Source organism: Microcebus murinus, chromosome X (assembly GCF_040939455.1).
Source record: "Microcebus murinus isolate Inina chromosome X, M.murinus_Inina_mat1.0, whole genome shotgun sequence".
Classification (NCBI taxonomy): Eukaryota; Metazoa; Chordata; class Mammalia; order Primates; family Cheirogaleidae; genus Microcebus; species Microcebus murinus.
In genome coordinates this window covers 128,733,752-128,751,364 of record NC_134136.1, presented here as the reverse complement: position 1 = coordinate 128,751,364, position 17,613 = coordinate 128,733,752, and the positions used below count along the sequence as shown (strand labels likewise).

The following is a 17,613-nucleotide window of genomic DNA, read 5'->3' as shown; positions in this document are numbered from 1 at the left end:
CCCTGGGATGTAGAAGATAGGACTGGATTGTACAATCTGGAGTTTGACGAGGGACATCTCTGGCCCAGACACTGGCCAGCCTGTGTGACCACGGCCTGCTGGCCTTCCACATTCGGGCCAGCACTGTCGTCCCATCAGCCCTGGGAGCGCCCAGCTAAGCTGATCTTCCCACCTGTGCCTGGCCTCCTCCTTCCCTCTCACCGCCTCTTGCACATCAGGTGCAGAGCTCTGACTCCCTTCCAGGGGCTTCCATTTAAGGCTTCATGTCTTGCCTACAGCTCTGTGACTGCTTGGGCCTGTGCTGCCTCCTATGTGGTCTCCCAAGTGCAGGAGGGTGTTCAGATGGTTTTGATTCTTGCCCTCCAGTGTCTAGGAGATAGAAGTGCATCTCCCTTAGCCTGGCATTTTCAGCCTGACCAGCCTCCCATCCCAAACCAGGCCAGTCACTTCTGTACCCCACTAAATCTAAGACACATCACTTTATGGGCTGCTGGGAAACACAACATGCCATTAACTAAACTACGATAAGCCATTGCCTATGAGACTCTAACTTCTTTAGCCTGAAATGCCAGCCAGGGGTCTGCATCCACTGTTCATCCATCCTTCAAGGTCCAGCTCGATGCATCACCTCCTCCAAGCAGGTCTCCTTCCTCTGAACTCACATCACTCCGTCTTACATCATTTTCTGCTTGTTAGTACAGGGGCTTGGGGACGTGCCCTAACTGCATTACTCTGCGTTTCTTAGGGGCAAAGAACATGTCTTATTTATGTTTATACCCCCTGCCCCACCAGCCCGGCATCCTTCCTCTGTCAGAGGTGATCTTCCCAAGACACAAACTGCCCAGTGTGGCAGCACCTCCACTGCATTTCAGTCTCCCCAGCTGCCTCCTCATCTCTTTCTCTTGAAGAGAAAACAGAACTCTTTAAGATTACAGATATGTCATTAGTCTGAGAAGAAATCAGGTCCTGCAAGCAGAATATCACCAGAAAGTAGAAAAAAACCAGAATTAATAGTATGTGTGCTATGCCCTTTGGAATCTGACCTGAAGGATTCTGTGAGTGTGAGCTGCAGGGAAGTGGCCCTTTCTGCATCATCTCGCGGAGTTTCTGTCCAAACTCTTTTGGCTGGCCGGGTGCGGTGGCTCACGCCTGGAATCCTAGTACTCTGGGAGGCTGAGGCAGGTGGATTGTTTGAGCTGAGAGCAGCCTGAGCAAGCATGAGACCCCATCTCTACTATAAATAGAAAGAAATTAGCTGGCCAACTAAAAATACATAGAAAAAATTAGCCATGCATGGTGGCTACCTACTGTAGTCCTAGCTACTCGGAAGGCTGAGGCAGGAGGATCACTTGAGCCCAGGAGTTTGAGGTTGCAGTGAGCTAGGCTGACCCCACAACATTCTAGTCCAGGCAACAGAGTAAGCCTGTCTCAAAAAAACAAAAAACAAACTCTTTAGGCTGATTGTCACCCAGCTTTTGGCTTATATCTACGCCACTGGGCTGGATCACCACCTTGCCACTAAAAACAACAACAGAACTCTGTTGATAAAGAGAAATGTTTTATGAAAACACAGTGCAGGCGGGTGCACCAACAGTTCCTGAAAGAGAACTTGGAAGCCTAAGGAGTTGAACAACCAGCAGTCTTTTTTTAATCCCAGGGACGGGGAAGATTATAGTCATTTAAGTTTCAAGTTTTTGCTCTAAACTCAATGTTTTTTTTTTTTTTATTTCGGCATATTATGGGGGTACAGATTTTAAGGTTTCAAGAAATGCCCATTTCCCCCCTCCCCCCAAAAGTCTGAGTCTCCATCATGACCATCCCCTAGATGGTGCACATCTCACTCATTATGTATGTATATGCTCTCCCCCCTCCCACCTGCCCAATACCCTATTACTGTAGTACCTATGTGTCCACTTAGGTGCTACTCAGTTATAAACTCAATGTTGATATGAAATGTACATTTGAAATCCCACCCTTGTGTTTACAATGTCTGCATCCTACCAGGGTATTTTTAAGATGTGGTTCCTTGAACAGGTATGGTGGCTTCGTTCTAGTATCGGTTTGCATGGAATCAGATGGCTTGTTTCTTCCTACCACTTCCTCAAGGTCATTGGAATGAAATGGGTGACTTCAAAGGTGGTCTTTGTGATAAGGAACACAGAAAAGAGGGGACTGAGGGAGAGAACAAAAAGTCAAAAAAACATGAAGCTGCCTGCTTTAAGAAACCCAAATGTAATCCTGTCAAGGAGGAAATGCCATGGCAGGGGCAGGGTGTGCTCCCATCTAACTAGAAGGAGCTTTCTGAGCATAAGCTGAGAAGAAACTCATTTGAAGGATGTTAGTTCATTGGTCCACAGGGGCACAGTTATTGGCTGGAGACCGTGGTGAGGATGCCCAATCTCCACGTGGCTCATTTGACTTTCCGGAGGTGGTGAAAGCTCTGCACGGTCCTCTCCACAGCATCATCCATGGTGACCAGTGGCCGGTAGCCCATGGCCTTTTTGGCTCTCTCACAGCTATAGTAGTGGAATGTCCCAGCTAGTGCAACCCGCATTGGGGTGAAGGTGGGCTGGATCTGGATGACCGGACTGAGCACCACCACCAGCAGGGACAGCAGGAAGGCCAGGTAGTAGGCCAGCCAGTAGGGGATGTGGTACTTGGGGGCCTCGTAGTTGAGGCCTGTCAGGATGCGGGACAGGAACGTCCAGAAAGGGATGGGTTCATCATTGGTGATGTGAAATGCCTGGTGAGAGAACAAGAGAGAACAAGAAGTTAGAAACACAAGCTGTAGGCTCAGCCCAGAGACCCAGAACGAATACTATGGGAAACTGGTAGCCATCCCTGCCTGCCTGCCCCAGCTTTTCTGCAAGGCAGCTCAAAAGTGAGGTATATATGAAGCTTGTGCAGACTGCACCCTCACGTGCCTGACTTCTGCAGCATTTCATGTGGTCTGCCCTCCACCCTGCAAGTGGGCAGCATCAATGTGTAGAGAGGGAAGGTGATGAGAGTTTTATCTATGGGCAAGGATTTTTCTTTTTTTTTTTTTTTTTGAGACAGAATCTCACTTTGTTGCCCAGGCTAGAGTGAGTGCCGTGGCATCAGCCTAGCTCACAGCAACCTCAAACTCCCAGGCTCAAGCAATCGTACTGCCTCAGCCTTCTGAGTAGTCTATAGCTGGGACTATAGGCATGCGCCTCCATGCCTGGCTAATTTTTTCTATATATATTAGTTGGCCAATTAATTTCTTTCTATTTATAGTAGAGACGGGGTCTCGCTCTTGCTCAGGCTGGTTTTGAACTCCTGACCTTGAGCAATCCGCCCGCCTCGGGCTCCCAGAGTGCTAGGATTACAGGCGTGAGCCACCGTGCCTGGCCAGGAAGGCACATTTGTTAATTTAATAATTGTTAGTCATGGTAAAACTCAACTTCTTATCTCAGGGTGCAATGAATGGGTCATATAACATTTCTTGAATGTGCTGTGTTTGTTCTAAATCAGAAGCCACACCTCCCCCCTATCCCATGCACTCTGAAAGTTATGACTGGGAAAGTGACAGAGGCCCAGAGGAATAAAAGAGGATCCAGCAGCGAGGGGGCTTCCAAAGCCAGGGCTGAGAAATGAAGAGGATGGGGCCCTTGAAGGGGGAGGAAAACGTGAGGGGGACCCACATGTCGACCCTGCTGCAGAGACGGCCCCCATCCCAGCCCTGCTCCGCCCACCAGTTGCCAAACACCAGCAGATTCCAATATATCACCCCTCTGGAGGGCGAGAGGCGACAGGGGAAATGGAGACCTGAGGAACAAGTGGGAGCAAGGGTGAGCCATGGGACCCTGCCCCAAGTAGCCACAGCAACAGGTGGGGAGTCAGGTCACGGTCAAGGGAAAGTCATGTCCTGAATCTGTTCAATCCCAGCTCATCGGCTCCCAGATTCTGGCTGCCCCGAGTGCTGTGACACTACAGACATACCATAATTCCTATTAGAGGGGCTTGACCTCAGCACACGGGGGTCCTAAAGTGGACCCTCCATGATGCAGGATCACAGGGGCAATTTGCCTGCAAATCCACAGCAGGGAAGAGAAACTTGAAGGGAAGCACCCATGCAGGGGCAGGACGTGGGGAAATGGGCACCTTACCTTCCCGCCCAGGGTTGTGTCTCGGGAGAGGTGTTCTGCAGCCAGGATATGTCCATGGACCACATTTTCCACGAAGGTGAAGTCCACCAAGTTCTCCCCATTTCTACAGGTGCACAAGGAACAATTCAATTCATGCTGGGTGCACTCAGCTGCAAGTGTCAGCATTTGAGACACTAACTGCAGAATGGCTGCCATCTGCCTTGGCAGTGCCAGCCCCCAGCACACATGGATGCCTGTACTGGTTAAAGATGTGCACTGGGCCAGGACTTCTGGGGTCCCCAGGGGTAGTGGAATATCTAAGGTCCAACCAGTGAATCTGAAAGCTTGGTGTCCCGCCCAGTCCATCCTAACGTGGCCAACACTGGTGCTGATTGCTCTGGCTCTGACATGGGCGGCAGCTCTTCAATCCCTTCTCACAATACACTGGGCCAGTGCCTTTCTCTGGCCTCACATTTTCTAACCAGTTGCTCTGTAGTCTCTCAAAGTAGCAATGAGGCTGAGTAAGGAATGAATGGGAAGGTCAAGTGCAGGGCAAAGACAGGGAAAGAAAGGGAGGAGAAAGAAGAAGGAAATGAAGGAAGAGAAGGTGTATTTGGGAGACAGCTGCACTCTGTGGTCACCTGCAGAGGCCCCTCTACCTGCACTTTCCTCAAGGAGGAACGTAAAGCCCCCACCTGTCTTCCTAGATGCAAGGAGAACTGAGCCCTTGACCCTGGGCCTATCAATTCCCCTCTGAGCCTCGGTTTCCTCATTTCCAAATGGGGTCATAAATATTCTCCCAGCCTATCTGAGAGGGTGTACTGGGTTGGAGAGTGTCCTACCAAAACTCAGGTTCCCCTGGAACCTGAACGTGACCTCATTTGGAAATAGGTCTCTGGTGATGTAATTAATTAAGCTGAGGTCATACTGGAGTAAGGCGGGCTTTAAATCCCATAACTGATGTCCTTATAAGATGGAAATTTGGACATAGAAATCAATGAACGCCAAGGATTGCCAGCAAACTGCGGAATCCACAAGAGGCCTGGAACAGCTTTTCCCTCAGCATCTCCAGAAGGAGCTAACCCTGCCAACGTCTTCATTTGGGACCTCTGGCCCTCAGAAGTGTGGGAGAATCAATTTCTATTGCTATCAGCACTACGTGTGTGCTAATTTGTTATGGCGGCTGTAGGAAATGAATACAGACCACAATAAAGAAGGTCACTGCTACGGTCTGAATGTTTGTGTCCCCGAATGTGCAACTGCATTGAGATGTGGGGCCCCTGGGAGGTGATTAGATCATGGGGGCTCTTCTCTCATGAATGGGATTAGTGCTCTGATAAAAGAGGTCCAAGGGAGCCTGTCTGCCCTTTCACTGTGTGAGGACACGTAGCAGGTGCCACCTATGAGGAATGGGCCCTCACCAGATACCCAACCTGCTAAAGCCTTGATCTTGGACTTCCTAGATGTTTTGCTCCAGAACTGTGAGCAAAACATTTCTGTGGCTTATAAATTACCCAGTCTCAGGTATTTTGTTATAGCAGCACAAATGGACGGAGACAGTCACATCAAAAAAGAGCTACAAAGCTGTGTGGCTACTTGCAAGGTGCTCTGTGACCTTGCAGGGATTGAGGAGGGGTGTGGAAGAGCCACTGTGGGCTGACTTACCCAATCATAAACTTCATCTTGCCGTTCCTGGCTGCTTCGATGAGGATGGGGACCAACTGGGGATCCCTTGGACCAAAAATGCCATGAGGGCGGATGGCTGCGGTGAAGAAATTCTTCTCAGGGTCATTGGCGTCCAGCACTACCTGGAGGAGAGAAGGAGCATGTTCGCCGTAAACCTGTCAGCCAGAGCCAGGACAGTTCCTCACTGGGTGAGCAGCATCTGCCATGGGGGACAGACAGATGATTGGTATACTTCTGGGCTACCTCTCTATTTCACCCACCCCCAACCCACATCTGAAAATGCAGGAAGGACAGCCGGTGTAGACCAGTAGGATCAAACAGAAAGGCCTGGGTGTGGGTCCAAAGGCTAAAATGTGCAAATGCAGCCAGAAGATGAGCCTTGGCAGCGGTCTGCAGCAAAGATCAGAGGATTCTGGTTACTGAGTTAGTTGTAAGCCTCCAGTGAGCTGCTGCCACCAAAGGGGTCTTGACTTAAGCTGTGTGTGTGTGGCTGCATGTCCCCACCAGGCCTGGGCTGCTTCAGGAAAGGCCTCTGACCAAGTCCAGTGGGCCAGAAGAAGGTCTGAGAAGGGAAGAGGCTGAAGACCAGGCCCCGGGAGAGGCAGGGCAGTGGCAGCTCTTATTCTTGTTAACATTGTCGGGAAGACATAAAAGATGTCCTCTGCGTGGCTTGCTGTACAAACTAGAACTCAAGAGCCTGAAAACAGATTTGCCTCAAAGTAACAAAACAAAGGATTTGTGTATGTCAGTAAAAATGCAGATCATAAAGGTGCTAACCCTGACAGGGACGCCATGTTGGTTACTTCAGTAAGGTGAGTCTTATTACTGTGGTATCATGTCATTGAGGCTTTCTACTTTATGGTGGCAAAATGCTTGCACATGTTTTGGTCCCAGCAATAATTTTAAGCTACTTGTTGACTGAGTTTGTAATAATCAGAGCCGCCCCTCCTCTGGTCCCCATGGTAGTAGAGGAAATGACTAAATAAGCCTTCAAACGACCTCTACCAAGGTTCGTCTTTATGTCTAAAGGGAAGAGAGTTGAACTTACATTTCCTTTATTATCAGTACAGTGGTTTTAAGGTGCTGACCTTGGCTAAAGGGAGGCTGCAGGTGACCGACTACCAGGGTCATCTGCAAGCTTTGCTTCTTTCCAGTTGAGCACTCAAACGTCGGTGAAAGCGAGACACTAGTGGTTGGAGCCACGGCTGTCATCTGAAGCTCCTGAGCCTACATGGGCTCAGCCACGGTGCCATCCTAGGCACCTTGGGTAAGAGCGCACAGGGTCTCCATGGTGACTGAACATCTTGCAGGGCCCAGTGGAGACTTTAGTGCTCCTTGGACCAAGACTGAGCATAGTCTGGAGATAAGACAGGACTCTGGCTTGCCAAAGGCTAGGCCTCTGCCCCCTGGTTTGGGGTGGCCCTCATGCCTCCTTGTGGACCGGTTCTGCTGGGACTTTCTGAGCTGGAGCTATAGCAAACAGTCGAGAGGCAGCTGGCTCTCAGGCAGCACAGGGGGACACGTGCCACTCGGGTGCTCAGCTCCAGTTCAGTAAGTACTGGCTTTGAAAGGAAACCTCAGTGAGTAAAATATGCTGCAAACAGCTGGGAGAGGTGAACTCAGCTACCCAGCTAAGGCAAGTTGTCTGGGGCTCAGGAGACCCCTGGCCTACAGGTTAGGATGGCCTCAGGGCAGTGTCCTCCACCAGGAGCTAGCAGCTGTCGGCTACAGCCCTGCAGCCTGAAGGCTCAGAGGCTATCACTCAACCCCCTAAAACCAGGTGTCCCCTGATGCAGCTGGTTTGCCAAGTGGAAAAGAATTTTTCCTTAAAACAAAGCAAGATCCTTCCATTGTTTACTTTTTTTTTAAAAAAGGAGGGGATAAGAGTGCCATGAGGAAGGTGCATGGAGCCTGAGTCCTGCCTGCATACTTGTGGTTGCCGTTCAATTCCCACAGCATGCGAGGAAGCTCATGTGGCAAAAAGTGTGGGCTCTGGGGACAGACTGCCTGGGGCAGCCACCTGCTAGCTGCATGGCCCCAGAAGTTTCTGAATCTCTCTGTGCACAAGTCTTCATCTGTAATTTGGTGGCGGTGGGATTGTTGTGAAGTTTAAACATGGAAAATCCCCTCGGAAAATATTCAGAATCTGGCCACATTAAGCTATTCTGATAATACTATTAAAATTTAATTTTACCCACAAATTTTACTTCCCAATTATATACTCAGGTCTCAGAATATTAATATCATAAGTTCATAAAGGTTTTCCTTAAGAATCTAAACCCGTCAGACGTCCACACACTGAAACAGTTCTAAGTACATACTCTCTCCTGTAAGATCTTAGTCTCTGTGTAGTAATCAATGGGTTTCATGGCATAGGGGAGGTCTTCGGTTCCATTCTTGATGTCGATGCCCTCAAAGATGACACTGGCACTACTGGTTAAAATGAGTTTCTGGCAGAGGAAGATTAAAAAAATACCAGTCAGGCATTATAGCTGTTCAAACAGTCTTATGAGCCTGTGTGAAAGAGAACCACATGGCATCTCTTTGCTACCCTTGCATTTGAGGCCCTGCACAAATTATCTGCTGCAATGCCTTTGCCTTTCATGCGCTTTTTTTTTTTTTTGAGACAGAGTCTCGCTTTGTTGCCCAGGCTAGAGTGAGTGCCGTGGCGTCAGCCTAGCTCACAGCAACCTCAAACTCCTGGCTCAAGCAATCCTCCTGCCTCAGCCTCCCAAGTAGCTGGGACTACAGGCATTTGCCACCATGCCCGGCTAATTTTTTGTATATATTAGTTGGCCAATTAATTTCTTTCTATTTATAGTAGAGACGGGGTCTCGCTCTTGCTCAGGCTGGTTTCGAACTCCTGACCTTGAGCAATCCGCCCGCCTCGGCCTCCCAGAGAGCTAGGATTACAGGCATGAGCCACCGCGCCCGGCCTATGCGTTCTTAAAGTTATCCAAAGATCACCATCTTTTGTAGCTGTGTGGATTCTAGACACATTATGATATTATATTCTAAAACAGCAGATCTCACATTTTTTCTTTTTTCTTTTTTTTTGAGACAGAGTCTCACTCTGTTGCCTGGGCTAGAGTGCCATGGCATCAGCCTAGCTCACAGCAACCTCAAACTCCTGGGCTCAAGCGATCCTCCTGCCTCAGCCTCCCAAGTAGCTGGGACTACAGGCATGCACTGCCATGCCCAGCTAATTTTTTCTACATATTTTTAGTTGGCCAACTAATTTCTTTCTATTTTTAGTGGAGATGGGGTCTAGCTGTTGCTCAGGCTGGTTTCGAACTCCTGACCTCGAGTGATCCTCCTGCCTCGGCCTTCCAGAATGCTAGGATTACAGGCGTGAGCCACTGCGCCCGGCCCTCACATTTTTTCTGTCCTGTCACACAAGAGGGACAGAACAGACCCCCGTTACGCATGGTATCTCACCGCAAGAATGATTCTCCATGGGGGAAGGGTGGCCCACAAACTTCTAGAAGGAGGTTAGCTTTAAAAAGATCACTGGTTATTCTGATGCTGACTGTGCCCTGTGAGCACATGCATGCATATGTGCATGCACATAACTGCTTAAGAAATGCTATTCTTAAAGGAAGATGCTCTCTTCTGAGGCTCCCCAGCACCCAGCCTTCTAGTTAAGGGCAGCTCATCTAACACTGGACACTACTGGCTTGAATCACATTGCTACTATAAGTCCTAGCCAGAGCAGTAGGATAAGACAACCAAAAATTTATAATGATCTCAAAAGAAACCAAAGTGCCATCACTTGCAGATGATAGAAATGTCTACACAGAAAATATGAGAGCAGCAAAGTTGTTGAATTAAAAATCAATATACAAAAATTAACTGTATTCTTATATATTAGCAATAATTAAAAATACAGTATAAAAGTCATTAAAAACAAAAAAATGAGGTACATAGGAATAAATTTAATAACAGATGTATACAACCTTTATGAAGTGAAGTATAAAACTCCATCGAAAGACATTAAAGAGAAAGATAAATGGAAAGAGCCCATATTTATGGAACGGAAGACTCAATATTGGGAAGATGTCAATTCTCTCCAAAAGTACCTACAAGTTCAATGCAATTACAATAATAGTCTTAACAGCCATTCTGAAAAAACCTGACAAGCTGATTCTAAAACGTACATGGAAGAACTTGGCTCAGAAAAGCGAAGTGGATTTTGAAAAAGTTTCTCAGTGGGTGACTTGTTCTATTGGATAATGAGACCTATCCTAAGGCTATCTTAATGAGGGCAGAGCTTCCCAGCATGGACACTAAGAGGCTAATGGGCCAGAGGAGAAAGCCTGGGGACAGGTCTATGGAGGATATGAACACCCAAGACACGCTGTGGGTGGCATTGGACAGTGGGGAAAGGACAGGTAAGGCAATAAATGGTGCCAAACTGGTTATCTATATGGAAAAAAATTAGATCTCTACTTAACACCGTATGCAAACATAAATTCCTGGTGGATTAAAGACTTAAATGTGGAAAGTAACACTGTAAACCTTTGAGGAAAAAAATTACTTTAGACAATCTTTTGATCTCAGTGTTGGAACACATTTCTTAGATATAACACAGAAGTCGTTTCCGGCACTTGTACTCACTAAGCCAATCTGCCCTTTCAGGGAATGAACCAGAGCCACATATATCGAGCTAAAAACATAACATTGGTGGGGAAAATGCAAGTTACAGGAGGATATGTTCAATGAGGTACCATTTTTATAGAGTTTATAACATGTGGCTGCACATGGAGCAAATAAAAATGATAAACCCAAATTGAGAATATTGTTGCCCATGGCCAAAGGAGGGAAATGGCATTGAAGACTGGCACACGGGGCCTTCACCTCCACCAGTAACATTACTTCTTCAATGTTGCGATGAGTGTCAGGGTGCTGTATTATTCCTGAATCTTTTTTGTATGCCATTTTTGTATGCCATTCAGATCTTCCATTTAACAAGGAGCAATAGTGTACTTCCCCAAGCTCCAGCTACACCAGCATGGTGGAATGCAGACAGTCTGGGATTGGGCATCAGAAAATCTACTTCAAATTCCACCTCTTCCATTTACTAGCAAAGAGACCTCACCAGCCCCTGGTTACCTAATGAGGAGCAAATTAGGTGATAATTGCAGCAGCAGAAAAGTGTACTGTCAACTGCAAAGTGTAGGGTCACTATTATTATAAGTGATCCTTTCCAAGGCAGGGAGCCCAGATGACCTCCTGCCCCACCCATCCCTGCTAGGCCAGCTGATGCTGGAGACTGGCCAATAGGACTCCCCTCCCCCGGGTCACTTCAGGCTTTTCTGTGGCATGTGTCACTGGGACACATAGGATACTGGGCTGTGAGGGAGGTGTTTCACCCAGAGGCTAGTGTCCTATAAAGAACCAGGATTTCTAACAATGCAGCAAGCTAAGGCATGGCAAAAATTCACATCATCTCAGGTCAGAGTTATAACATGCTTCCACTGGCTAAAAGTGACCAGTTTGTTTTTCTTTTAAGATATAAGCAAGGTCTGGAAAACAGTGTGGTGGTTCCTCAAGAGGTTAAACATAGAATTACTGTATGATCAGCAATTCCACTTCTGGGTATATCCCCAAAAGAACTGAAAGCAGGAACTGGAACAGATATTTGTACACCATGTTCACAGCAGCATTATTCACAATAGCCAAAAGGTAAAAACAACACAAATGTCCACTGATATGTGTGTGCATGGATAAGCAAAATGTGGTCCATTCATACAATGGAAAGGACAGGAAAGAAATTAGGACACACACTACGACATTGATGAACCCTGAAACATTATGCCCAGTGAAATAAGCCAGACACAAAAGGACAAATACTGTATGATTCCACTTACATGAGGGGCCTCCAATGGTCAAATTCATAGAGGCAGAAAATAGACTGTGGTTGCCAGGGGCTTAGGAGAAGAGTGACTGGGGAGTTGTTTAATGGGTACAGAGGTTCTGTTAGGGAAGAAGAAAAAGTCCTGGAGGTGGATGGTGGTGATGGTTGCACAACACTGTGAATGTACTTAATGCCACTGAACTCTACACTTAAAAATGGTTAGGATGATAAATTTTACGTGATGTATATTTTATCACAATAAAAAACTATAAGCAAATGTCTAAATTTTATAGCTCTTTAACCAAAGACTAATAGCCGTAGGGTCCTCAGATGGGCTATTTGTATACAGTTAGAATATTGTAATTCAAATTGGCTTTGGCGAGCAGATCTTCATGATACTCAGTGACTTCTAGAGCTTCATTTCCAAGATCTTCACAACACTTTAAGAAGCAATCCTGGCTAGACCAGGAAGACTACAAGAAGAACCACAGCCTTCTTGCTCTGAGAAAGGGCCATCAGTGTTCCTGACAGCATTTACTCCAGCTTTCCCCTTACCTGAACCCCAGCCTCTTTGCAAGTTTCAATGACATTCTTGGTGCCAATGTAATTCACTCTATAAAAGAGTTCCTTGTTGTTACTGGCTGGTGGGGGTGATGCACAGTGGAAAACTGTGCTTACGCCTTTCAGAGCTGGGTACAGGTCCTGGAAAAGGAAACAAAGGCAAAATTGTCACTCCTGCTCGGGCGGGTGGACAACCGTCTCACATTCTCACTATCCAGCCTGGGGCTTGCAGGTTTCCTCTCCTTTTATAATTCTACAACCAAGGCCGGGCACAGTGGCTCACGCCTGTAATCCTAGCACTCTGGGAGGCCGAGGCAGGCGGATTGCTCGAGGTCAGGAGCTCAAAACCAGCCTAAGAGCAAGACCCCATCTCTACTATAAAAATAGAAAGAAATTAATTGGCCAACTAATATATATAGAAAAAATTAGCCGGGCATGGTGGCACATGCCTGTAGTCCCAGCTACTCGGGAGGCTGAGGCAGGAGGATCGCTTGAGCCCAGGAGTTTGAGGTTGCTGTGAGCTAGGCTGACGCCACAGCGCTCACTGTAGCCTGGGCAACAAAGTGAGACTCTGTCTCAAAAAAACAAACAAAAAAAACCCAAAACCCACCCCCCCAAATTCTACAACCAACATGCAAACACATTCTTACAAAATATTCAACAATATAGAAGAAGTCTATGGGATAGAAGCCAAATTGTGTCTTTAATTGCCTCCCTCTCCATTAACCAGTCCTCGATCAAAAAGGGTCTGGGGCACAAGAAGCCGATATGATCCAGACAGCAGCAACACCACCCTGGGTGTTTGGGGTACCTGGGGGTAAAACACCTGGGGAAGGTGAGCGCATAGACAGAAATTATGAATCATATGAAAGTGTTCCACCCCATTATAGACAGTGTAAACAACCAATACACCAGCGTATTCCTTCCTGGGAAACTAGACATGATATGGTAACCTGAAAGGGATCTTCCAATAGGTCTAATTTTTTTTTTTTTTTTTGAGACAGAGTCTCACTTTGTTGTCCAGGCTAGAGTGACTGCTGTGGCATCAGCCTAGCTCACAGCAACCTCAAACTCCTGGGCTCAAGCAATCCTACTGCCTCAGCCTCCCGAGTAGCTGGGACTACAGGCATGCGCCACCATGACTGGCTAACTTTTTCTATATATATCAGTTGGCCAATTAATTTCTTTCTATTTATAGTAGAGACAGGGTCTCACTCTTGCTTAGGCTGGTTTGGAACTCCTGACCTTGAGGAATCCGCCCTCCTCAGCCTCTTAGAGTGCTAGGATTACAGACATGAACCATCGCACCCGGCCTTTTTTTTTGAGACAGAGTCTTGCTCTGTTGCCTGGGCTAGAGTCCCATGGTGTCAGCCTAGGTCACAGCAACCTCAAACTCCTGGGCTCAAGCGATCCTTCTGCCTTAGCCTCCCGAGTAGCTGGGACTTCACTTCAAGCGTGCGCCACCATGCCCGGCTAATTTTTTCTGTGTATATTTTTAGTTGTCCAGCTAATTTCTTTTTTTTTTTTCAGTAGAGACAGGGTTGCTCAGGCTGGTCTCGAACTGCTGACCTTTAGCAATTCTCTTGCCTCGGCCTCCTGGAGTGCTAGGATTATAGGCGTGAGCCACCTCTCCCAGACCAATAGGTCTAACTTACTGCTAAAAGGAATCAGAGCTCCTGTGAGAAATGGCTGATTGCAGATCTGGGTCAAAAAATACACGGGATGGGCCAGCAATATCTTGTGGTACCCGAAAGTCAGAAAGCCAGCCAAGGCTACCAAGGTCACATTAAAAGGACTCAGGGGCCAAGCTGAAAAGGCTCCTAGTAGCCAAAGAAGGATAAGACAGTTTGATTACCAGTAAGAATAAAAATTCTGTCCAGGCCGGGCGCAGTGGCTCACGCCCATGGGGGGATTGCTCAAGGTCAGGAGTTCAAACCCACCCTGAGCAAGATCGAGACCCCATCTCTACTATAAATAGAAAGAAATTAATTGGCCAACTAATATATACATAAAAAATTAGCCGGGCATGGTGGCGCATGCCTGTAGTCCCAGCTACTCAGGAGGCTGAGGCAGAAGGATCGCTTGAGCCCAGGAGTTTGAGGTTGCTGTGAGCTAGGCTGATGCCACGGCACTCACTCTAGCCTGGGCAACAAATCGAGACTCTGTCCCAAAACAAACAAACACACACACACACACACACACCAAAATTCTTTCCAAAACTGGTAAATAAAGGGAAAGAATCAGGCATTTAATCTGCATAAGGTACAAAGATTTGAGCCACTAAATGAAGAGGAAATGATAGCATGTCACCATTTTGCCAAACCTTAGTCAACAAAGGAAAAACAACCATGAACTATGTGCTTAGATTCACTAATATTTTGTCACAAAGTCCTCTCTCTACGTATACAGAGACACGATTTTTTTTGAAACATTTGAGAAGAAGTCGCAGACATCATGCCGCTTTGCCTCTAACCTCTTCACCAGGCGTCTCCTAAATAACCACAGAACAATGTGTATACCTTGTATAGTTATATACAACTACTAAGTATGAAAACACATTTTTTTTTTTTTTTGAGACAGAGTCTCGCTTTGTTGTCCAGGCTAGAGTGAGTGCCGTGGCGTCAGCCTAGCTCACAGCAACCTCAAACTCCTGGGCTTGAGTGATCCTTCTGCCTCAGCCTCCCGAGTAGCTGGGACTACAGGCATGCGCCACCATGCCCGGCTAATTTTTTATACATATATCAGTTGGCCAATTAATTTCTTTCTATTTATAGTAGAGACGGGGTCTCGCTCTTGCTCAGGCTGGTTTTGAACTCCTGACCTTGAGCTATCCGCCCGCCTCGGCCTCCCAAGAGCTAGGATTACAGGCGTGAGCCACAGCGCCCGGCCTGAAAACACATTTTTAAAGTCCTGTCCTTCCACATCTTTCACCCATATCATATCCGAATTTCTCTCCATAAAGTCCTGAGATTCATAATCCATCGCTGTCACTTTGGCTTCGTCCCTCTCTCATCAAATCTGCCTGGTTAAATGCAACTTGCCTCTTCTCCATGGCTGCACCTGAGCAGCTGAGTGTAGCTGGAGAACACCACACCATGCTGGAGTGTCTCCTTTTAAATTCATACTCAAGGAGAGTGGGAAATAATATACTGGCAACAACAGCACGGCAGTTGGGGTAGCATTTTGGAGAGAACTTAAAGCTTGCTAAGGATTCTCATCTCCTTTGAAAGGACAGAGCAGTGGTCAAAAGAGACAAAATCCATGCTTTCATGAGCTTACATTCTACAGTGGAGAGGAGGACAAATAAGTGAATAAACAAGTATGTACAGAGCACGTCAGTGCTGCCAAGGGCCATGCAGAGACATAAAGCAGAGGCATCAGGAAGGGCTTGTTGCTTTGCATAGCATGGTCAGGGACAGGAAGTTAGGGAGCAAGGTCTGTGGTTCTCAAAGAGCATTCTTGGCAAAAAGAGCAAATGCAAAGGTCCTGAGGCAGAAACTTAGTTGGTGGCCAGCGTGCCTGGAGCCAAGCAACGAAGGGGAATGTAGGAGGGAGTGAGGCCAGACAGGTCGTGGGGGCACACCATGCAGGGCCTTGTTGGTGATTATACAGGCCCCTGTTGTTTGCTCTACACAAGACTAGACACCAAGGGATGCTTCTGTACAAGGAGCAGTGTGATCTGATTTATGCATCAGAAGGGCCCCTCTAACATCTAGGCGAGAGGTGATGGTTGCTTGGACCTGAGTAGCAGCAACAATGGAAGGAGTGAGAAGTTTCTGGATTAGGGACCTATTTTGAGAGTGGAGTCAACAAGACTTGCTGGTGGATGGGATGAGCATACGGGAGAGAAAGGAATCAGGGATGAATCTAACACTTTTGGCCAATGCAACTGGAAGACAGAGTAGGTCGTTTGTGGAGATAGAAAAGACTTTAGCAGGAGTAGGTTTGCTGTGGTAGGGGAAGGACTTGTGGTAGGAAACCAGGAGCTCAATTTGGGACATGGCAAGCTTGAAATGTCTGCAGGTATCCAAATAGGGCTGTCCAGCAGGTAGCAGGATACATATAAGGCCAAGGAGCTATGGGTTGGAGATAGGACACTGGGAGCTTGTCAGCTTCTAGACAGTGACTCATCCATGGGATATTTGAGGCCCATGGCCATGAAAAAGGCAAGAGGCATCAGGCTCGTGTGCTCTTCTCCAGCCCTGTTCAGCTGCCCAGAGATGCGCAGGGAAGAGAGAGGACTGGATTTAACCAGGGCTGGGGTCACAATGTGACATACAACGTGATGGGGACTTCTTTGTATTACCCAGGCGAGGATCTAGTGTCCACTCATCCCAGCAAATACCTGTCTAGGCATTGCTGTGGAGGTGTTTTGTAGCTGTGGTTGGCATGTACAACCAGCCAGTTTAAAGTATGGAGATTACCCTTGATAATCTGGATGGGCTGTATCCAATCAGATGAAAGGCCTTAAGAGCAAAACTGAGGTTTCTGTAAGAAGAAATTCTAGGACAGCAGTGTCCACTCCTGCCTGAGTTTCTGGTCTGCCCTACAAATCTCAGACTTACCAAGCCAACCTCCATAATCATGTTAACCAATTCCTTGAATTAAATCCCAGTCTCTCTCTTGTTCTCCCTCTCTCCCTGTCTCTCTGCTCCCTCCTCCATATACCCCCCCTACTGGGTGTTCCTCTAGAGAACCCTGATGGATACATACAATAGAAGAGAAAGGGCAAGGGGTGATGACCGTGCAAGAGAGCAAGTGGCCCCAGAAGCAAATGCAGTGAGGCACAAATGGGGCGATCGAGAGTAAGTGTGGCTGGGTGCCTGGGTGGGGCAGAGAACTGGCGCAGCGCAAGCACTAGAGGGTGTGAGCTGGAAAGACAGCAGATGGCACTCAGAATGGAATGCCTACAACTAAGACGGAGGAGAGGACACATTTACTGGCGATGGTAAGGTGCAGGTCTAGGGAATGACAACAGAGTCCAGGACAAGGTCATCGGGTGAGGTGGCCAGGGCTAAGAGGGGCGGGAGGGTATGTAGGGTCATCTACATGAATGTTGTTGACGAGGCTGACACTGGCCAGGAGATGAAATCAGTAATGAATAAAGTGCAGTCACCCAGGAAGGGGAGCGAGTGGCTGTGGAAGGCTGCCGCGAGGAAGGCTGCTGGGGTTTGTGCAGTCTTATGGTATCATTTTCAACGTTGGAGGGGGCTTAGGGCTGAGTGCAGGAGAATGGTCTGAAGTTGGAAGTGACGAGCAAGGAAGATGTCTATGCCATCTCCAGGCCCACGGGTGTGAGCAGTGTGGGAGAGGAAACAGCAATAGACATATTGGCCTTAAAACTTTTTTTTTTTTTTTTTTGAGACAGAGTCTCGCTTTGTTGCCCAGGCTAGAGTGAGT

The 17,613-nt window shown here is 47.5% G+C and overlaps 1 protein-coding gene across 6 annotated transcripts in view; it reads right to left on the bottom strand.

The window, feature by feature from the left end:
• Window positions 1–2,212: 2,212 nt before the first annotated feature.
• NSDHL (NAD(P) dependent 3-beta-hydroxysteroid dehydrogenase NSDHL) overlaps window positions 2,213–17,613 on the bottom strand; it is a 30,910-nt gene continuing 15,509 nt past the window's right edge. For 5 of the 6 annotated variants that reach the window (XM_012788844.3, XM_012788842.3, XM_012788840.3 and 2 more), the window contains 5 exons: window positions 12,208–12,354; window positions 8,117–8,245; window positions 5,775–5,917; window positions 4,131–4,233; window positions 2,213–2,743 (listed from right to left, as the gene is read on the bottom strand). In XM_012788844.3, the coding sequence (XP_012644298.1) occupies window positions 2,411–2,743; window positions 4,131–4,233; window positions 5,775–5,917; window positions 8,117–8,245; window positions 12,208–12,354 (855 nt within the window). In that variant the 3' untranslated portion in view covers window positions 2,213–2,410. The remainder of the gene's footprint in view (window positions 2,744–4,130; window positions 4,234–5,774; window positions 5,918–8,116; window positions 8,246–12,207; window positions 12,355–17,613) is intronic. The other variant, XM_075999200.1, reaches the window with a different exon arrangement.